The 22182-nt window shown below is 51.1% G+C and overlaps 3 protein-coding genes and 1 pseudogene across 4 annotated transcripts; 2 read left to right on the forward strand and 2 right to left on the reverse strand.

Annotated features, from left to right (window-relative positions):
- Nucleotides 1-396: 396 nt before the first annotated feature.
- LOC104660481 (golgin A6 family like 10) lies at nucleotides 397-8043 on the forward strand. The gene is given in 12 exon segments (XM_030931151.1): nucleotides 397-474; nucleotides 2135-2254; nucleotides 2875-2954; nucleotides 3125-3209; nucleotides 3861-3948; nucleotides 4341-4992; nucleotides 4994-5182; nucleotides 5449-5510; nucleotides 6895-6967; nucleotides 7393-7486; nucleotides 7741-7923; nucleotides 8014-8043. Coding segments are annotated over 12 exon segments (1704 nt in total). The 5' UTR covers nucleotides 397-426.
- Nucleotides 8044-8232: 189 nt separating this feature from the next.
- Nucleotides 8233-11900, forward strand: LOC104660480 (annotated as a pseudogene).
- Nucleotides 11901-12561: 661 nt separating this feature from the next.
- On the reverse strand, nucleotides 12562-16062 carry LOC104660478 (dynamin-1-like). Of its 2 annotated transcripts, none has more exons than XM_010360846.2 (3): nucleotides 16006-16062; nucleotides 14148-14399; nucleotides 12562-12810 (listed from the first exon to the last, which is right to left on the reverse strand). In XM_010360846.2, exons 2-3 carry the CDS (start codon nucleotides 14334-14336, stop codon nucleotides 12763-12765), a joined length of 237 nt encoding a protein of 78 aa, XP_010359148.1. In that variant the 5' UTR covers nucleotides 14337-14399; nucleotides 16006-16062; the 3' UTR covers nucleotides 12562-12762. The 2 variants fall into 2 exon arrangements, with proteins under 2 accessions (XP_010359148.1, XP_030787019.1); XM_030931159.1 differs by having other exon boundaries at nucleotides 12562-13459.
- Nucleotides 16063-17477: 1415 nt separating this feature from the next.
- On the reverse strand, nucleotides 17478-21273 carry RPS17 (ribosomal protein S17). The gene is made up of 5 exons (XM_010360845.2): nucleotides 21147-21273; nucleotides 20698-20849; nucleotides 19619-19724; nucleotides 19037-19102; nucleotides 17478-17606 (listed from the first exon to the last, which is right to left on the reverse strand). The coding sequence occupies exons 1-5, from the start codon at nucleotides 21147-21149 to the stop codon at nucleotides 17526-17528; spliced, it is 408 nt and encodes a 135-aa protein (XP_010359147.1). The 5' UTR covers nucleotides 21150-21273; the 3' UTR covers nucleotides 17478-17525.
- Nucleotides 21274-22182: the final 909 nt, after the last annotated feature.

Genomic DNA, 22182 nt, shown 5'->3' on the forward strand with positions numbered 1-22182 from the left:
ACACACACACACACACACACAGACACACATATATATAAACTATACCCACATATATTTCTCGAAGTTTATTTTTTACAATTTTAAAGCTTTTAAAGCAACAGCAAGCCCCTCCCCTCTCCCAGTGTGGGCGACCCCTCCCCTCTCTCTGAGTGGGCGGAGACAGCGGTTGCATGTGCATTCTTCCTTGTAAGGCCACAGGTCCCTCTGGATATGCTGCCACCTGGCCACGTCTCCTTCCCATCTTTCTCACTGACCAATTGGCTTGGAGCGTTAAGGCCACGCCCCTATTCTGTGTTCTATTGGTGCCCTGGTTACACCTCTCTGGCTCAGTCACACAGCTGCCTGGTAGGTGACTGGAGGCATTCAGCAGTGCTCACTGGGCTTTCACTGTTGTGGCCGCAACCCCGCCTCCCTACCCACCCTGTGATGTCGGAAACAACACGACAGGGCAAATTGACTGTAGCCAAGAAAAAGGTAAAACGCACCAGGTCATGGCCCCCCACCCAGCCATGGATCCCTTCCGACGACAAAACCATTGCCAGAGTCCATACTACTCCTGAGGCATACTGGACTGGGGCCCCCAGCCTCGGCGCCTCTGGTCTCCCCCCACCAAAGTGTTGTCAGTCAGCCCCACCCCTTCAGCAAGCAGCCCAGTCCCTGCCCTTGCCGATCACCACAGAGTGACTTTGGGTGGGTGACTCCTGGGGCTCCCCACTCCATACTTGACCCTCGCCTCCTGCCGCCCCAAGCCCGACCTCCCTGGGCTCTTTGGGCTTGCGTCTCCTAGGACCTGGGTCCCCCAGCCCCAGGCCCCGCCCTCACCAGTCGTCCCTGCATGACTTTGGGCTGGTGACTCCTGGGGCTCCCTACTGCAGACTCTGCCCTCCCCTCCTGCTGCCCCAAGCTCAACCTCCCTGGGCTTCTTGGGCTGGCGTCTTCAAGGACCTGAGTCCGAACCCTGTATTTCCCTCCCCGATTGTGGAGCAGTGACTCAGGCATCACGCTGATGTGGTCCTCTCCCCTGGGAAGAATGGAATGTAGTAATGTCACAGTCCCTCTAGGAACTGTCATTACTGCTGCAAGACCGGCCTTTGATCTTACAACCCAGTCCCCTAAGTTTTCTCACCCCATTTCCGGATCCTCTGGTCACAGCACAAATTTCCAGTTGGAAGGGGAATGGAGACTGTGGGAACCAGGAGCAAGAGGTTTCAGGCTGTCTTACTCCCTTAACATAGACATTGACAGTGGGAAAAGCCTGCACTTCCCCTGTGAGCTCAAAACCTTGACAGTATCTCTGGGCGGCAATGGGAGAATGGGTTTGGTTTGGTTTTCTCCCAGGCTTCTACTTTCCAGAGAGACTTTAACATTTTTTTCTGAGTTCTCCACGGTTCTGGGACCACACTACCCTTCAGTCAGTGGTCTCTGAAGTGAGATTTGCTCATCTTCTGTGGAACAGATCTTGGGAAACTGAATTTGACAGTTTGAATCTTCCTCATATCATCTCAACCTGGGGTACTTTGAGTGCCACAGGATAAATGTGGGACATCTTTCTGAAGCATCGTTTTCCCTTGATTCTCTTGAGAAAAAACATTAATGTACTTAGGGATGACAGTCACATAGGTTTCGAAGCATATACCAAACTTCTCTCTGAAGTGAGTCTTGGGTTATCCTCTTTCTGATAAATTCCCAGATTTAACAGAAAAGCTGCCTTCTGCCATGAGGACACATTGATATGAAAGTGTGAGAGGTACCGGTGCACTTCCTCACACTAACAGATGTGTGAGGATGTATGACTCTAAACCACATGGTATACAGTGCCTGCCTGCTTAATGTTTACTTTTCTATCTCTGCCCCTGGTTTTGGTCCCTGGCAGCTGCTGATTCATGGCAAAACCCCAGAGCTTGGAGTCAAAAGACTGAGTTTAAGTTCTAGTATTACCTTTTTCTTCCTTTATATTTTTCTAGCCATGATATCAATTCCCCTCAGTCAATAAATGATTGTGACCACACCTTGTACAGTTGTTGGTGGCATTAAATCAGATGGTGTATAAGAGTATTTTGTCAAAACTGTAAAGGAGGATGTGGCTGTAGGGGCTGATACTTCTCATGAGTTTTACTGCTCTTCCTTCCCATAGTTAAAAGAATATTGGCAGAGGAAGAGCCCTGGTGTTCCAGCAGGAGCCAACAGGAAAAAGAAAATCAATGGCAGTAGCCCTGACACAGCAGCTTCTGGTGGTTACCGCTCACCTGGGGATGTGAGTCTTGGCTGACCAGGCTCCTGGGGACAGGGGACCCAAGGGGCAGTAGAGGGTAATTGTTAAGATTGTGGATGGACTGTTGGGTACTGGTTAAGAATTCTGGGTTTGAATCCTGCCTCTCCGTCTGCTAATGATTGATTAGGGATTGATTAAGATGTGATTTAGGGCAAGTTGCTTGAGGTCTTCGGGTCTCTCTTTTCACATCTGTATAATAGAGGTGGAATTTTTTTACTTCCATTTGTGAAGTTTAATGAGATTTGTTATTGTTGCTTTTATGTGAATCCTTAGTACATGGCCTGCTGTAAACACCCAGGACACCCAGGAAATGGTCATTGCTGCTTGATTTTCCTCATCCCCAGTCTCAAGGGGAAGCCAGGCCAATGAGAAGAGCCACTTGCCATCAGGCTGCCCCTTTAGGAGTCACTGAAAGGGCCCCAGGGTGGGATGGTGGGGAGATAAGAACCATGAGAGAAGTTGGCACAAAGGAGTTATGGGACAAAGAGTCCGAGATAGGCAGAAAATAAAGTTTTGCCAGTTGATGGGGAAGAAAGGAAGTCAGAGGGCTTAGATCTTGAGGAGGGACAGAACATCTCCATGTGCACTCTCATCTCTTGTAGTCAGCAACAGGGATCCACAGGGAGGCCCCTGCATCATCTGCTACCCTGAAGGATCTGGAGGTAAGAGGTCCTGGGCCGAGGTGCAGTGACCCTGCAGGCCAGCCCTCCAACCTCCTCCCACAGCAGGGGCTGGTTGCCCCTCTGCCAGCTGAGAGAGCCCACACACACCCCTCCCCAGCCCTAATGAGTGTTCTCTCTACCCCTCCCCGCAATCCTCGTCCAACTCCTCCTCTCTGCATGTACCTCATAGCCGGTGCCAAGAACTAGCAGTAGCCCTGGACTCAAGCGCCACAATAATCAGTCAACTCAGTGAAAACATCCATTCACTGGGAAGAGTCCAGTGGGGTCCTCTGATTCCATGCTGCCAAACCTGGACTCGTTTCCCCTTGGGGCCCTGAAGAAAGGGCTAAAGCCCCTGGTGCCAAGGGCAAATGGGGAGCTGGGGTGCCCAGGCCTCACCTGGAGGGAGGGACTCCAGATCACAGAACGTGCAGCCTCGTTCTTCAGTACCACCCTCTTTGCTGACTGTCTCTTCTCCAGACACCCCTGCTCGAGTCCTTGTCACACATGCCCTGCAGTTGTCACCTCTCAGGGAAGCACTAGCCTGACTGGTTGTCAGGAACCCATATTTCTGCCCTGACTCAGTCCCTGATTTGCTTTTTGAGTCTGGACAAGCCATCTCTCCTCCTTGGGCTCGTGTTTCTGGAGGAGGTAGAGAGTATCAAAGGTCTCTGTTAGCTCTGAGAGTCTGAGATGTAAAGGCCCCTAGAATGGAAACTTCAGGGACAAGGGCTCCTGTCTGTTCTTTTCTTATATCTCTGCTGTGAAGAACCGTACCTGGCCCCTACATGCTCAGTAGATGTTTGTTGAATGAACGCACCTTTCTAAATCACAAGCTGGCAGAAGTGGGGGCCTTTCTCCAACTCTGTCTCTAGAGGTTCACCAGCCCCTCTCTCTAGGGCCCTTTCGCCCTGTGCTTTGGCCAGGTTCGCACATTGAACAAGGAGAAGCAGCATGAGATACATCGGGTACAGAAGCTTGGGAGGAGCTTGTTCAAACTCAAACACCAGAGGGGTAAGATGGGGCTGGCGTGACCTGGGAGCAGGACCGGCATCAGAAGGCTGTGGCTTAGAATGCCCCAGGGAGGGGGGTGGATGGAAGGGCTTTGAGGCAGAGGGAGAGAGGTCTGTGCCAGGACATGGCAAGTCTTGTCATCTCCATGAGCCTCAGGGTCCCCATCATCAAAGAGGGAGGAGTGCCCATTGTCAGCCACCCACAGTTCTCTCTATCTGAAAGTGGCTTGGAAGATTGGCTACCATCTGGGTGTGAGGAATCATTAGCAGTGAGGTCAAGTTTGGGAAGCCTGAGAGGAGGAGCTGTGCACCAAAGGGAGGATTTTTTTTTTTTTTTTTTTTTTTTTTTTTTTTGAGAATCCAGAGGCCCTTATTGTCTGCTTCCTTTCTCAGCTGAACCCCGGGCCCCAGAGCCCCCAGCAGGATACTCTTAGGTGGAGCAGTTACAAGATGAGACCAAACACCTAAGGAAGGAGCTGGAGAGTCTGGGAAGACAGCTCCAGGCCGAGGTGGAAAACAATCAGATGTTGAGTCTCCTGAATAGGAAACAGGAGGAGAGGCTACGTGCGCAGGAGGAGAGGCTACGTGCGCAGGAGGAGAGGCTGCGTGAGCAGGAGGGGAGGCTGCGTGCGCAGGAGGGGAGGCTGCGTGCGCAGGAGGGGAGGCTGCGTGCGCAGGAGGGGAGGCTGCGTGCGCAGGAGAGGCTGCCAGAGCAGGAGAGGCTGCTGGAGCAGGTGGAGAAGCTGTTGGAACAGGAGAGGTGGCAGGAGGAGCAGGAGAGGCTGCTGGACCAGGAGAGGCTGCTGGACCAGGTGGAGGAGCTGCTGAAACAGGAGAGGCTGCGGGAGCAGGAGAGGCTGCTGGAGGAGATGGAGAAACTGTTGGAACAGCAGAGACGGCAGCAGGAGCAGAAGAGGCTGCTGGACCAGAAGGAGGAGCTGCTGAAACAAGAGAGGCTATGGGAGCAGGAGAGGCTGTTGGAGGAGGTGGAGAAGTTGTTGCAGCAGGAGAGGCGGCAGGAGGAGCAGAAGAGGCTGCTGAAGCAGGAGAGGCTGCTGGACCAGGTGGAGGAGCTGCTGGAATGGGAGAGGCTGTGGGAGCAGGATCAGAGGCTGTGGGAGCAGAAGACACTGTGGGAGCTGGAGAGGCTGTGGGAGCTGGAGAGGATGCTGGAGCTGGGGTAGGAAGCCCTCTATGAGCAGCGGGCCCAGCCACACAGTGGCTTCGAGGAGCTGTTGCGTTGCCCCACCTGGGGAGCCTGCCCTCTTCCCTAGCCCTCCAGGCCTTTGTGTCACCACCTGTAAAATGGGGCATTGTAGCCCTCACATGAAATGGTACTTCTAAAGGCACCTGTGAGCCACAGCCCTACTCTGATGGCTGTGGGAGAAAGGGGATGATTTTTCTAACCAGCCTCCACCATTCCCAGTGCCATGGGAGGCAGACACCAAGTTCTGGGGTCTCCAGCTATAGTGGGTGGCCACTGATTGCTTCTGTCTGTCCAGAACAACGAGAACAAGAGCGCACTGCAGTTGGAGCAGCAAGTAAAGGAGATGAAGAAGCTGGGCGACCTGAAAGAGATGGTAACTTCCAACCCATCCAAGAAGGACTGGGAGGCGGGCACCAGCCTCTGGGGAGGGGAGGTACCAGGTCAGAGGCAGCTGCAGCCTGGGGGCAGGTGATCCCAGCACCCTCCAGGGCAGTCCTATGACTCTTTCTTGCTTCCTGCCCTCTGACCTTTAGAGGTGGGGAGCCCTCGGCTCCTCCCAGGTCTGGACACTATCATCCCAGCTAGAGGCATGGAGCCCCCCAATCATAGGGGAAGAGACAGTGGTATAAGAGGCTCCTTATGTTGGGTGTGGTGGCTCACATCTGTAATCCCAGCACTTTGGGAGGCTGAGGCAGGAGAATCACTTGAGGTTAGGAGCTTGAGACCAGCCTTGCCAACATGGCGAAACCTCATCTCTACTAAAATTTCAAAATAAAATAATTAGCCAGGCATGGTGGTGCGTGCCTGTAATCCCAGCTACTCAGGAGGCTGAGACACGAGAATCACTTGAGTCCAGGAGGTGGAGGTTGCAGTGAGCTGAGATCACACCACTGCACTCCAGCCTGGGATACAGAGTGACACAGTCTTAAAACAAAACAAAATAAACAAAACAAAAAGACTCCTGAGATTCAAACTGGATTCCAGCCTCGGTTCCACTGGTCATCATTCAACTACTTTGCATCTCTAAGTCTGTTTCTTTAACTTCAAAAGGAAGTTAACATTTTCCTTGCAGAGGTGCTGAGGATTAAATGAGATAATACATGGAAACATTAGGCATGTAGCACACTTAGCTTAGCACACTTAGCTTAGCACACTTAGATGGTGGTTGGCTCCCTCTGCTTTTCGACCAGTCTGGGGCCTACAGTTTAAATGGTGGGAAAAAGAACATGAGATTTTAGGCTGGGGAAGGAGGCATGGGGTTCTAGGCAAGGAAGGCAGTCTCTTAGGCCTGAAGCAAGGGGCCAGGGGCCTGGGCAGACCACAGAGCCCCACAGTGCCCTTGCTACCCTATTAATGGGCCAGGAATCTGGAAGCCAGCCAACACATGCCCTCATGTCCAGGTTCTTCCTGCAGGTGGGGCTGAAGAGCCAAGAGGCTCAGAGTCTGCAACAGCAGTGAGACCAGTACCTGTGTCACCTGCAGCAGTACTTGGTTGCTTAGCAGCAGGTGGCCACTTATCAGCAGCTGACCTCTGAGAAGGAGGTGCTGCACAGGCAGTTACTGCTGCAGACCCAGCTCATGGACCAGCTGCAGTGGCAGGAAGCTCAGGGCAAAGCAGTGGCTAAATTGGCCCGCCAAAAGTTGCAGGAGACCCAGGGAAGGGAGTTGCTGAGGACAGGGCCCTGAGACGGACAACCTGTCAACCTCCGTGCCTTCTCACCCTCTTTCCTGGCCCCTTAGGAGCACCTGGAAGCGACCAGCCAGCGGAAACAGCAGCTAAAGCCCAGCTGAGCCTCATGGCTCTCCCTGGGGAAGCTACGGGAGACCACTCAGAGGAAGAGGCGAGAGCCCCAGGAGGAAAGGGGGACTGTTAGTAGCATAGGATTGAGGAGTTGGAAGAGACCTTTAAGACAGCTGGTCATTATGCCGACTGGGTGTCCACGCTAAGTTCGGTATCAATATGGTGACCTCCTGGGAGCAGGGGGCCATCAGGTTGCCTAAGGACAGGAGAACCGGCCCAGGTCAGAAAGGGAGCAGGTCAAGACTCCTGCACCAATCGGTAGTGGGACTGTTCCTGGGCAATATAGCAAGATCTTGGTTCTCAAAAGTAAAAATAAAGAACAGCTCATTCTCCCTCTGGGGAGGGGCTGGCTTAGGGCTACACAGTGAGGGTGGGGACAGAGGTGGGCCCACAGTACCTCCTTTGTTGTCTGAGGACCCCTCTAGCCACCTCCCCACAGGAGATGGAGGAGGACATCTGGACAGTAAGGAGGAGGAGGCACCTCAGCCCATGCTGAGCATCCTGGAGGACCTGGAGAGCCAGGAGGCCATGGTGAGCCTGACTTTCCCTGCTCCTACTTTGCCACCTTCCTCTGTGGTCCCTCCCAGACCCTCTTGTGTTCTTGGTTTCACCAATCTTCTGATTTCTGTGGACTTTTCACTCCCTCCGGGAGCCAGTGGTCAGACACCATTTCACCTGTGACTAACAGGTGCACACTCAGCCCCAAGGGAAGGGGCTGCGCTCCACCTCCCTGCCCCGGTTGTTCTGTGTATGTCCCTACAAGAATACTCACCTCTTGCCTTCAGGTGGCATTTTTCAACTTCGCTGGAGCCCATGCCCAAGAGGAGCAAAGACTGTGCTGCCAGCGCCTGGCTCAGCAGGTCTCATCCCAGAAGCCAGAGGCAGCGGCCCCAGCCCCAGGGACTGGGGGTGAGTTTGTGTGTGCGGAGACCCACCGGGGCCCGCAGGGGGCCATGGAGAAGGTGCAGGTGAGCAGGTCCTGGCATGGGCCAAGAATGGTGGGGGCAAGGCAAGGCAGGTGGCTCCTGAGATGTGACCCCATTATTTTGGCTCCAGAGCGACTTTATGGAAGGAGAAGGTGGACCTGAAGGAGAGGGTGGAGAAACTAGAGCTTTGATTCATCCACCTCTCGGGACAGACAGATACCATGAGTGAGCAGGAGGCCAGGGTAGGGCAGGGGGAGCTGCAGGGCCGTCGGAGGGGCGCCAGCATCTGAACAGTGTCCTCCCGCAGGAAAGTACATCACCCCATGTGGGAACCAGGGGGCAGTGTCAAAGATGTGGCACTGGCACCAGGAGGAGGACATCATCAGGCTGGCCCAGGACCAGGAGATGAAGGTAGAGTGTGCAACATCTCTGTGAGGGTGGGGTTTGGGATGAACATGGGCGCTGGCACCGGCATGGCAGCTGAGCACCCCTCCCTCCAGGTGACCCTGCTGGAGCTGCAGGGGCAGGTGTTGCATTTTGTGGGCGACCACAATGAGGGGCACGGCAAATTCCTGACCACTGCCAGAACCCTGCTGATGAGCCCACTCTAGGAGCCCCAAGCCCCCAGGAGCTTGGGTGTGCTGACAAGCAGGGTGGCGAGCAGAGCCCTCAGGCGGGGTGGGCAGGCAGGAGAAGGGGAGGCTCGCACTGAGCTCAGATCCCCTCCTCCCTCTCTCCGAAGGTCTTTGTGAGGTGAGCCTCACTGACAGCGTGGAGCCTGCACCAGGAGAGGCCAGGGAGGGTTCTCCCAGCGACCACCCCACTGCACAGCAGATCATGCAGCTGCTTTCTGTAATGCGGGACACCCAGGAGCACCCAGGCTTGGCCAGCAACCCCTGCGTGCCATTCTTTTCGGGCTCCCGAGAACAGGGAGATAAACATCACCATCACCTAAGAGCCGGTCAAAAAATCAAAAAAAAAAAAAAAAAAAAGTTGAAAAAAAAAGTTAAGGGGTTAATCTCCTACACAATTCATTTACTTCATTTGAATGTTAGAGCCACTCATGTTTATTTGTGTTTCTAATTTATAGTTTAAATTTATTTTTAAAAAGTTAAAGGAGAGTGGGTCTTTCCCTCATTTTCACTCTAGCATCCTTTAGCATTTCTCTTTTTCAGTTTGAAAATTGTAGGTCATTAGCTCGCATATCGAGTGTGCCCTTATCTGGTGGGAGTGCAAACACACAAAGACCCACTATTTTCACAAAACTGTTCTTGCTGGTTTGGAAAAGGCTGCCATGCTTTTTTAATGTTATTGCAGCATGTATATTCATTATGGAATTTAGATAAAATTTGCTTATGTTCTGTTGTTATGTTTGATCGAATCCCAATCACAGTGAGCTCATTAGCTCAATATGTGGGTTGCCCTCAAGTGCACACTGTTTATTAGTTTGTAATATGCCACTGTGAGTACTGACATTTAGAGTAGTTTTAAAAAAGGCCAAGAACTGGAAACAGCCTTTCCCCCTTTTTCTGTGTATTGGGGATGGGAGTAATAACATTTTGGGGAGTTTTTTAAATCTCCCAGAAGAGGAAAGTGGCCTGCTCTGGCAGGTGTGTGTTCTGGGCTCCAGAACACATGCAGGACTTAAAGTCCTGTTCTTGCCTTTTATTTTCTGAACTTGCTGCTTTTGCATTCTTTGAGTTCAGTTTAAAGACAGTTACTTTAAGTCTGTTGCAAACCCTCAGGCTGGAAATGGTACCACTGTTAATTAGCGCCTTATTTGGTCTAACAGTTTTTCTTTAAAATTCTGAAACTGAGTTTACCTAATACATTGATAAATTACTTCAAAGGAATTTTTATTGTTCAAATCACTTCACTTTTACCCTGACACATATAAATGACCAGGAATGACCTTCAGATCGCGTTTAGCATCTGTAACTAAACTGACAATAATGTGTTCATTGGGTACCTATGGATTAAATCACACACTGACATATTTAAGCTGAATGTCAGTCTGGAAAATAAATGTACTATATTAACTGAAATACCACTCTTTGTCATGTGTTTAAGAAACAGCTAAAAAGAATGGAATTGTATGACAATAACTTAAGTCTTTCTTCAAAGCGCATGCAGTCTTTGCAATACCTCATTCAGCCAAGTATTTGTTCTCTTCCTCATTCAGTATTAGGCAGCTTTCAATTTGCTTAGAAGGCAACATTAGAAGGTTAGAGTTAATCAGAAACATAAAATTTTAAATGTGAGTTCAACTGAATAAATTTGAATTTCTGTAGGAAGAATCAAAATACCTATTGAAAGATTGCAATGTATGATAATCATTTTTAAAGTATTTGATTAAACTTGATAGGTTTTCCAGAAATGAAAAAAATCAATTCTAAAACCAAAGCTGATTTTTAGAAAATGTGAAAATGTAAATCAGCCCTATCCATAATAGTTTCTCTAAAACTTTATGTTAGTCATTTTAAAATAACTATTCAAAAATGTAACTGCTATCTTAATGTTTTGAAATAAGTTAAAACATTTTAAATATGAATACTGTAGTTTAAAAGAAAGCAACTAGGGGAAGGAAAAGTAGAGAAAGAAATGCCAATGCCAGTCCAAAGCTTTATTTGCCAAGTTTTCTTAGAATGACTTTTACCAATTTATGAATTCTTATAAACATAGACTATATATGGAAATACTGAATCATATAATGGAAATACTGAATTTGCCTAAAGTGGCATTGCTGACTGCTGTGATGTTACTGTAATGTAATAAACTATTAAATTGTTGCAAATTAATAATTTGCAACAGTTTTGTGAAAATGTTGTTTTTGCCTTAAAATTGTGTGCGTCTTGAAAACTATAGTATTAAATACCATAGCGTGCAAATACTGGGCACGCTTGGCATGAGATAATCTCTTTTTATTTTTATAAAATTGTAACTATGTAAGTGTGTTTATTAAAAGAACAAACTAAAAGTTATGGGAGGAAAGAGTTATGGGATAAAACATGTGGAAAAGTGTGTCAAAAAAAGTAGAAAAAAGTTTTATGAAAAGTTATTTTAAAAAGTTATGAAAAAGAAGTTATGGTATTAAAAAAAAAAGTCACAGGATATAAAAATAAATAAAAGCAGGCCCCTGTCACCATAAGCCTGGAGAAGTGGGTCTGGAGTCTTCACCCCCACCATGTCCCTGCCACCCCTTCCCAGTCACCCATTTACCACTAGGGTAGCAAGACAAGACCCCTGTCTAATGGGGGGAGACAGACTTTTTGCCACCTTGACCATGGCTGAGTCCTTGAATTTCTGGACGATGATGCTTGTTATTTAAGAACCAGAGGCTGGCGGAGTTGGTTTGTTTTGAGAAGGCCTGATGACCTCTCTACTCTCACCAAAGCAACTTTTCCCTCAGGGGGCTCCCATCTTCTTATTCAGAGAGGCAGCTAAACCAGGACAGTGGGGCTAACAGTAGACCAGGTGAGGGCATGGGCTGCTGGGGTGACTCCTGCTTCCCCAGTGTACATATTGAATTTGTGTAACATTCTGGGGGGTAGGGCCACTCCCTGTATTGTACCTAGTGGAGGTTGGAGCTGGTATAAGGAGAGGAGGTTCTAATAATTATTTGCAGCTGGGAAATTTATTTATTGCTAGCATAGGACAGAGGAAGGAGGCGGGGATGGGGTCGTGGCTCCCTTGGTGATGTGACTCCTGTTTATTTCGCTTTTCATTTTGGAATAAATGGATTTAGCCATACAGCTCAGCCTGGTGTGTTCCCGTTTCCCTCACTGGGTCCTGCAGTTTGTCCCACAGAACGAGGAGCCCCAGAGTGTCTGAGCATGTCCAGCTGGGCTGTTGGGGACCTTCCAGGCCTGCTATCTGTATGCTGCCTGGTGACGCCTGGTGGATTTGATGGGGACTGCCATGGCACCTATGGGGCACAGTCTGGCCCTGACAGCCAACAGGCTCAGAAGCCTGATCTAGCTGTGGCCGGGAAGACAGATACCAGCAACCAAGGGCACTGACTTCCATCCACCCCAGGTGTCTTCCCTTCCGTCCGCCTGCCTCCCTCTCCTGTCTGCACTGGGTGGCCTGTTCTGTCTGTCCTTCCAGAATGCCGGCTGCCCCTCAGTCTCCCTCCAGGCTGAGTTCATGACCCTGCCCCCTAGTGGCCAGAGCTGGCTTCACAGCATAGGAGCCAGCTAAACTCCAGGGACTTTCAAGGAAATGTGTCCCTTGGAAAGAAAGGCCTTTTCACCACTCCCAACAGCACCCTAGAAATGGCTTGACCTTTCCCCTCCCGAGCTCCACAGAGAACACAGCCAGCAGAAGACACATTCCCCGTCATCCAGAAATGGGTTTCTCAGCCGAGGGACAGCAGGACTGGTAGAGACTGTCAGTCTACGCAGCTGCCTGCACAGCACTCCCATGCTTGGTGGAGGGTGGGAGGGATGGCGGGGGCTGGCTGTCCACAGGCCGGGCATGACAGGCTCACTGGAGGTGGCACACTTTGGAGTGGCGATGTCAGGGGACAGCTTTCTCTTGTTGGGCCACAAGACTCCACAAGGACAGCACGGGGACTGATTCCCAGCACTAGAGGCGAGGCCATCGGCCATGTATAGGTGTGCGCATATATATATACACACACACACATATATATATATATATATATATGAGTATTTATAGCTATTTATAGAACAGGGCAGGGGCATACCACAGAGGGAGCACAAGTTTTCAGCAACGGTCACACCTGGAAGTGTCAGCTCACCACTACAACAGACTAAGTCACAGATGAAGGTTTTGGGGCTGGGGATCCACTGTCAAGTCACAGAACACCCACCCAGGCAGGCTTGGAAAGGGAGGCCTCCGAGAAGAGGAGAGATCTGTTTAGAGGTCGAAGCGGGACCTGGGACTCTCAGGACAGGATGGACTTGCCTGACCCAATCAGCGGGCAGTTGGAGAGAAGCAGAGAGAAAACAGGAGAGAGAAAAGGAAGCAGATTGCTGGTGAGGCAAGCGCAGAGCATGGGCACAATGCAAAAGCTGTGTGAGGGCCAGGGAGGGGAGGGCGCAGGTGCGGGTGTGTAGTAAGGTTCCTGGAAAAGGGGCTGGAAGGGAAAAGGGAGGAAGATGGAAGGAAGAGCCGGAGCTTCACAGGTAGTGCCTGGGGGCTGCAGCGGCCCTCCACACCCACATACGCCTCTCCCACGGCATCCAGGTAGTGTACCCACAGTTCAGACCAATGCTCAGTCCCCTCAGGCTTCCCTTTTCTTTGGTCACCTGTCTTCCAACCCACTGGCCCAGGGCCACCCCTCACCTTGGGGAGCCCCAAGCAACAGCCACCAGGCCTGATAGGGAAGGAACACTGCTTGAACCAGGATGATGACGCTAAAAGGGATGGATGGTTGGATTGAGCGCCGGAGGCCCCTCTGGGCCATCAGAAAGCCCAGGAACCTCTGAGAGGACCCTTGAGTAGGCAAGGAGGGCAGGCAACCAGATGCCACTGGCCATAGATTTGTAAGTCTAAGAGGGGAGCCTCAGCTTGTTGGGGGACTGCAGGTCACATAGGTGAGGCTGGGCCCTTCCTGCAGGAAAAAGCAGAAGAGGGAGAGTCTGTGGCAGGAGAGGTGGGCAGGCTCACTGGACAGAGCTCAGCCAGGCCAGCAGGCACTGTGGTCCCCTTGGCTGAATAGCATAGGTGACCCCTAGGAGCAACAGGCCGAGGTGCGTGAGCCCGCTGGCTGGCAGTAGTGCTTCAGCGGGGGCCAGGGACCCTGCTTTCGGTCACACACTAGCAGCTATGATGGTACCTGGGAGGGAGGGAAGGGGGCTTTGTGTCCCTGCCTGGTCTGTGAAGTGTGTTGTGGGATGACCGTGTGCATAGGAGTCTCAAGGTTTTATCCTAGATCACCACTGGATTGCAACAAATAGAGGAAGTGGGACCCCGACTATCACCACTGCTCTGCAGTGGATTTGGCTCTCGGCACTCCCAGGCTGGGAGCTGGATACTCTGCCCTGGCAGCATGACTCAGACTGCATGACAGGTACAGCGTGCCCAGGATGATGTTCCTAGACCTCTGGCCACCTCAGAATCCAGCCCCACACACGACCCCCTCCAAGCTCCCACCATAAACCGCGAGCTCTCTGCCGTCTCTGATGGCTCCAGAGAGCACCCACGTCTGCCAGCCTGGGCATGGAGCCCGTTCTAAGAGTCCCCAGGCTCAGTCAGGGAGGCTGGGAGGGCTTTGGGACCGTGGGGACCAGCCCTGGTACCTGCGTCTGGCCAGGATGCTCTGCACCTGCAGCCAGGAGGCATCCACGGGCCCCCGTGGGCGTGCTGACGGTGGTTGTGTTGACAGTGGCCGTGTTGATGTCGCCAATGATGCTGAGCACCTCCGTCAGCATGTGGTCCATGCGCAGCATCTCGTCGCCCCACTGTGCCTGCTCTGCTGACTCCTCCATCAGTGCGTTCTGGTCCCCATGTGAGTACAGGTTGGACAGCAGCTCCGAGATGAATTCCTTGGTCTGAGAGTGGGCAAAGAGGGAAGAAGGGTGGAACCTAATGCCTGTGCTGCCCTGGCCGCCCTGCCGGGCCCTGCTGGGACTGTGCACTGGGCTTGGAGCCCCAAGTATGGCTTTTCAAATGTGGCTTCTACACCACTTTAGACTCGAAGATCTGCCTCTCCACTGCCTTTTCTCACTCAGATGGGAACACTGAGGTCCAGAGGAAAAGTCACCTGTCCAAGGTTACAGATCTGGAAGGGGACCCAGGACCTATCATGCCACCGGGACACCTGTCTACTCGGTTTTTAAAAAATTTTTTTGGAGATAGGATCTCACTCTGTTGCCAGGTTGGAGTACAGTGGGTGAGATCACTGCTTACTGCAGCCTCAACCTCCTGGGCTCAAAGTGATCCTCCAACGTCAGCCTGTCAAGTAGCTAGGACAACAGGCATGTGCCATCACCAAGCCCGGCTAATTTGTGTGTACAGACCTGGACTCACTATGTTGCCCAGGCTGGTCTCGAACTCCTGTGCTCAAGCGAGCCTCCTGCCTTGGCCTCCCAAAGTGCTGGGATTACAGGCATGGGCCACTGTGCCCAGTCCCACGTTATATTTCCATGGGACAGCTCTGGTCTTGACCGTGCCTCCCTCCCTGGACCTGGTCCCAGAGGGCTGTTTGCCATCTCCCCCAGGCCAACATGGCCACCTGCATCCCCAGTACCACAGGAGCCCCCTGCCCTCATGGGGCAGTGCATGCTCATTGTTGATCATGAGGTGCATGATGGTCCTTGTCATGAGACCAACCACGAGGTCCAGCACGGTCTTGTTGACAATGGCCATATAGGAGTCTACCAGGTTCTGAGTGGTCTCCTTGAAGATCTATTTGCTTAGAATAGTGTTTACTAGAAGTGAGGAAGGTAAGGGGGAGGGGGTAGCCAAAGGTTGGCTAACAGGTTAACAGATACAAGAGTACATGGCTGAATGTGGTGGCTCACACACTAGTGTAATCCTAGCTCTCTGGGAGGCTGAGGGGAGAGGATCACTTGAGGCCGGGAGTTCAAGGCCAGCCTGGGCAACATAGGAGACATTATGTCTACAAAAAATTTAAAAATTAGCTAGGCATGGTGGTCCATACCTGTGGTCCCAGCTACTAAAGCCCAAATTGAAGGACAAAATAAATCAATCACGACTTTTCACATTTTGTGAATGTGATCAAAATGTGACCAAGGACTCACTGAATTACATAGTATTATGTCAATGTTACATTTCCTGATTTTGATCATTGCATTGTGGTTATATAAAATAATGTTCTTGTTCTGGAAGTAACACTGAAATATTTGGGAGCAAATGGGCAGATCTCCAACTTCAAGTGGAGCAGAAAAAAAAGTTGTGTGTATACACACACACACACACATATACATACAAAGAATATATGGCCTGGCGCAGTGGCTCACGCCTATAATCCCAGCACTTTGGGAGGCCGATGCAGGTGGATCACCTGAGATAGGAAGTTCAAGAACAGTCTGACCAACATGGAGAAACCCTGTCTCTACCAATACTACAAAATTAGCCGGGCGTGGTGGGCACCTGTAATCCCAGCTACTCAGGAGGCTTAGACAGGAGAATCACCTGAACCTGGGAAGTGGAGGTTGCAGTGAGCCAAGATCACACCATTGCACTCCAGCCTGGTCCACAAGAGCAGAACTCCGTCTCAAAAAAAAAAAAAAAAAAAAAAAAAATTAGCTTTGTGTGGTGGTGAGTGCCTGTAATCCCAGCTACTTGGGAGGCTGAGGCAGGAGAATCACTTGAACTAGGGAGTTGGAGTTTGCAGTGAGCCAAGATCATGCCACTGCACTCCAGCCTGGGTGACAGAGTGAGACTCTACCTACCGCGTGCCCCACCCCCCAAAAAAAGATAAAGCCATTGAAGCAAAATATGAACTGGTAAACTTGGGTGTTCTTTGTACTGTTCTTCCAACTTCTCTGTAAGTTTGAAATTATACAAAAATTAAGTAACAAAACATTTAAAATGTTTGCTGTATTTATCTGCTTGACAGAAGCAGATATGCAAGAATCACTTTAAGGCTAGAACTTTGCCACTTCCTGGCTTTTTTTTTTGAGACAGGGTCTCACTTCGTCACCTAGATTGTAGTGCAGTGGCGTGATCTCGGCTCATTGCAACTTCCACCTCCAAGGCTTAGGCGGCCCTCCAACCTCAGCCTCCCAAGTAGCTGGACTACACATGCACATCACCATGCCCAGTTTATTTTCTACCTTTTTCGTAGAAAGGAGGTCTTGCTATTGCCCAGGCTGGTCTCCAACCCTCAGGCTCAAGCAATCCTTCCCACCTCAGTCTCAAGTACTGGGAGCCACCATGCCCTGCCCATTCTCTTGAACACATATCCACCAGCTAAGCTTGGCTCTGCAACAGCTCCTTCTCCCACTGGAGAAACACAGAGCCCCCAACTTTCCTCATACTCAGAGGCATGAACCAACCAAGTGCAGCCCAGCTCCTGAGACACACACGTGCACACACGCACGCACGCATGCACACACACACATACACGCAGTTAACTGACAGCCTCAACAGAGATCCTAAAGCTCAGAGTCCGGGGCAGTCTACCCAAGCTGCAGCTGGTGAGTCTGCCTCCAGTTAGGCTGAAGCATCCCAGTTATCATTGATTCTCCCACATTTATTCACATTTGTTGAGATCTCTTATATTCCAGGCACTGGGCTCCACACTGGACACAAAGACACCACTCATCCTACCTCCCACTGACAGAAAAGTAAAACCCTGATACACATGATAATCCTGTTGCTACCATCTCAATGTGGGCAAGTTGGCCCAAATTATCTGTACTGAGAAGGGGCTGAAGACCCAGGGAAGCAGGATGGGGCTCTCAAAGCAGCTTTCCAGGCTCATACTGCAGACCACTAGCCACATGCTCAGGCTTGCCCTTGCTCGTTTACTAAACTCCAGTGAACCCACTCCCCATAGACAAGCAGCATCCGAATCCCAGGCAAGTGCCAGCTGATGTGTCACCTTGAGAGCTCCTGCCTTTACTCTACCCACATACAACTGCAAAGATGACACAGGCAAGGCTGTTGTCCCAGATTTATTGAAAATAATATAGCACTGCAGAAAAAATTCAAACAGGTCCCCGAGGCGTTTTGAAATTCATCCCAACTGTAGGCTGCGTGACCTGCAGGTTGGACAGACTGCCGAAGTCCTGGAACGAGAAAATGGATTCAGTAAGCAGTTACTGGTGAGATCTGTGGGTGGGCCCCAGGAGAAAACAGAGGGCCTTCTCCCTGCCCCTAGAGCCACAGCATTCTCAAGGAGGTCCAGAGGCTACCTGAAAGACCCCTTTACTCTAAGAGCCAACAAGGGCCTCAATGCCTCCCACTTTTCCAGTGTGATCTTCCTTCAACACACACCTGACCGTGTGGTATCCCCACTTACAACTCTATGACTTTTACCCAACGTACCATACCATTTTTCTGTTTTCACAACCCCTTCCTATCACTCAAAAACACCATTTCTCAATCTTGGTAATGCAGACATCCTGAGCTGGACATTCTTTGTTACAGGGAGCTGTCCTGTGCATCGCAGAAAGTTTAGCAACATCCTTGGCCTCTATCCATTAGAAGTTAGCAGGTATCCCCTTGCTATGAGAACCAAAACAATGTGTCTGGACATTGCCAAATGTCCTCTTAGACAAAACTCTGTCCTTTTGAGCATACACAGTGCCACTTGCTTTGCAGGACCAGCCTCAGGTAAGAGCTATTACTAATCTAATCAACATTTGTGAAGGGCCCAAGTACACAAGGCACCAAGCAGAAGGGAGGGAGGCAAGAGCAGACCCTGCCCTCGCACAAGCTCAGGCTGGTGGGCAGGACAAGAAGCCAAAGGGCCCACCTTGTACCTGGAACTTCATGTCCTATTTGGTCCTCAGAAACCCATTTTAGTTTCAACAAAAAAGCTGCATTCAGCGCAGTGGTTATTTCAGGAGGAAAAGACCCACAGCGGGCTGCAGCTGTACTGGTGATGTTTTTCTGAAGCTGGGAAAGTACATGGGAGTTCATTTTGCTAATTACCTCTTTGAGTGCCTTAAACATTTAATGACCATAAAAATAAGAAAAATGAAGTTGTTCAAAATCACCAACTGCCCAATGGATTTTTGAAGCCCATGCTTAAGCCACAGAAAAAACATCAAAGTGCAATGAAGATACCCTGAATAGTGATACCCTAAGTAGTGCCTTGTATGTACCTGGAAATGGACCAAAGCTCATTTCTGAGTGGTTAGCATGGAGACACCAAAGGAATACCATCACAGAAGAAAAGCAGGCAGAATGAAGAGAGCCAGGGCTGACACAAAGAGGGCAACCTAAGCCAGCCGTAAGACCAAGAACAGAAGCAGCCAAGAGAGAAAAGGTATCCTGGAAGCCACTAGATTTGGGAATCATGATCCTGAGGCGAGCAAACTCAATGCACACAACTTTCGCTACACCCATTATGAAAGCAGTCCAATTTAGTGGCTAGAAGTTTAGATGGGATTCCCAACTCTGCCACTTACTAGCTGGGTGACCTTGGATAGTAAGACCTACCGATGGTTTTTGACCAGGAAAATACCACTTTAGGAATCCAGCAAACACTTACCAAAAGCTTCAGCATTTCCTTAGTGTCAGGATCTACTTCAATTATCTCCTGATCCAGGGCTGAGACCTAGAAGTAAACAAGATAGGCTCAAAATACCAATCAATGAGATTATCACTCACCTCTCCTCCTCTTTTCCCCAGGGTCTTAAATATGAAGAAGAGCTGCACAAGGACAGCATTCCTCTCACAAGACAAGCAGTCTCTACAGTATTACAGACCCCAATGACCTGTTCTTCTGGTCTTACCTTCCCATGCCCTCAATATGTCTATTCAGTATTCAGAACACTTGAAGTCTGTGTTTACACCAAGGAATACCATATTAGGGGCAAATGAAAAACCCAAATGCCACGACAGCAGTCATCAAATCAACATTATTAAGGGCTCCCATGAAATACGGACTAAACTAGTTCCAAAAGAGCAGAATGGAGGCTAAGAAACTGATAGGGGGCTATGGGCACCTACAGCTGGTTAGGAAATGTATGGATAAAAGGTCTTAGATTCAGCTGAGGTCCCTTTGGAAGCCGGAACCCACAGCTTTATCATTCGAGGATTAGCCAGAAGCCCAAATATCCAGAAAGTTTACCTCAGGAACGTAATTGTCTCTCCTTTCTCTCTCCTCCTCCTGCAGCTTGATGGAGATACCTCTTACAGGGCCTCTCTGAATCCGCTTCATCAGATGGGTGACATAGCTACAAAGCACGCATAGCCAAAGAGAACCGTGAGAAAACAAATCAGCTCCCACCTGGTACTCAGCACATGTGGATATATAAATACCCGCTTTAGTTCTTTTCCACAGTGAGAAGGGAGAGGACTATCGTGGGACCTCCCACACATAGAACCTCCACAGGTCTGCGCATTCCTTCCCTTTGGTTTCTCACTCTCTATTCAAACTCTCCTTCATAGTGATCAACTCCCCCTCCCCCGCCCCGCCCCGCAGTTTCACGACCCTTCACAGCCTTCATTTTCTTTCTTCCAATTTCAAATTCACATAATTTGGCACTTAATACGTTGACTTTGGCACTATTCTTCCAGGCCATATTCCTATAAATCTCTCGAACAGTAACTGCAACTGTGAAGAACGCATTAGAAGTTGACACCTAGCCGGGCACGGTGGCTCACGCCTGTAATCCCAACAATCTGGGAGGCCGGGGAAGGCGGATCGCTTGAGGTCAGGAGTTCGAGACCAGCCTGGCCAACATGGTGAAACCCGTCTCTACTAAAAACACAAAAATTAGGCGGGCGTGGTGGCACGTGCCTATGATCCCAGCTACTCGGAAGGCTGACGCAGGAGAATCGCTTGAACCCGGGAGGCGGAGATTGCAGTGGGCTGAGATCGCGCCACTGCTCTAGCCTGGGCGCCAGGGCAAGATTCCGTCTCAAAAAAAAAAGAAGAAAAGAAAGCTGACACCTAAAAGCAACGTAGCTACAAGGCAAGAAGTCTGATGGTGGCTACCTCCAACCCAGTGTCACCGCGGCCAGTCATGACACAAGCCTAAGTTCACAACGGAAATCCTGCACACGCAGAGCTCTAGCCCTCCTCCGGGACACCAAGGAGTCTCAGGCTAACGAAACCACCACAGTACCGTCTCTTACAGAGTCGGAGGGCGGCAGAGCACATAAACAGGCTGCGGGGCCCCGGAGGCCGAGTAAGCCCCGACTCACCCTGCTATCTTGTTGCGGAGCTTCTTGCTGGGGATAATGGCGATCTCCTCGCACACGCGCTTGTTCGTGTGGAAGTCGTTGCCCAGGCGCGTGTAGTACTTCTCTATGATGACCCGGGCCGCCTTCTTCACGGTTTTGGTGCGAACGCGGCCCTGCGGGTGGAGAGCACAGGATCACTCACGAGCCAGCGCAACCTTTTGGGAAGAGTGCCGCACCGAGCCCCGGCGGGTGTGGTTGGGGACCGCCGGCTGCGCTGAGCCAGAGAAGGGGCCCGGCTGGGCAGTGCCGGACGCCGGGCTCAATGCGGAAGCTGCCTTCCCGCTGCGCTCCAGCCTGACAGGGCTCCGAGCCCGCCCGGCCCAGGGCCTCTTTTTGTGGGCTGAAGACCGCGGGAAGCTGCAGATGGAAGAAGATTGTGGAGGATGGCGGCCTCGACCCAAAACACCTACCATGTTGGCGGGTCCTTGGTAAAAGAGGAAACAGGAAGGACAGGCGAGGCCTATTAAAGCTTAGGCCAGAAAGCCGCTTCCGTCGGTACCGGGCGCGCTGAGCCTACTCGGGAGCCACACAGCGCCCCCTGGCGGAGTGGGGCGGGAGCGGCGGCGGCGCGCCCCTCCGGTGGGCGGGGTGTGTCCCGCCCCCGACGGCCCCTCCCTTTCCGCTCCCCACTCCCCCTTGGTTGACTTGGGCTCGCTTCTCTCCCTCATCTGATTTTTAATGGGACCGCCCGTGTGCTGTGCTCTAGCGTAGGAGCGGTCCATCTCTTCCACACACGCCAGGGAGAGGAGAGGCATCCGGTCCTCGGGAGGACCGAGAAAGGAAGGCGATCCAGGGCCGCGGAACAATGAGGAAGTGCGGGATGACGGCCGCCCAGGGTCCCCACCCACTCCGCTGGCCAGAGACTTGGCAGGTAGAGACAGGGTGCGACTGGGAGAGACATACCTCATTTCTTCTGGGCCTTTGCTCAAATGTTTCCTTATCAGAGGGCTTTCCCTTCAGACTTAGATAAAATAACTCCCTCACTATCCCTGCTTATATTTCCTAGCACTTGCCGTGTGACTCGGCTTATTTTTCTCAACTAGGGGTGAGCTCCATGACAGTAATGGTCATTTTGTTTAGCTAATTCCTACTGCTTGAACAGCGCCTAGCACATAGCAACCTCTCCAATATTGACGTGAAGGGCCCAGCTCACCTGCAGAACTCCCAACACCTCGGGCACCTTCTCCATCCACCATCTTCAGGCTGTTCCTGCCATACCCATCCCCAAACCAGGGCCTTCCGAAGCTACCAACTCAGGCTGCCCCTTCTTCCAACTCTGCTCCCTGGACTGACAGCAGTCCTAGGCCCCTACCTGATAGGGGGAAGGCTGAGCTGGCCAGGCTGGATGAGTTAAGCAGCCCAAGGCTGTGCCTCATTCCTCAACGCACCTTGGGTACTCCAGTCGGACTCTCGATTGGGGATGGAAACCTGAAGGACAGGAAACCC

The sequence above is a fragment of the Rhinopithecus roxellana genome, chromosome 5, assembly GCF_007565055.1.
Source record: "Rhinopithecus roxellana isolate Shanxi Qingling chromosome 5, ASM756505v1, whole genome shotgun sequence".
Lineage (NCBI taxonomy): Eukaryota > Metazoa > Chordata > Mammalia > Primates > Cercopithecidae > Rhinopithecus > Rhinopithecus roxellana.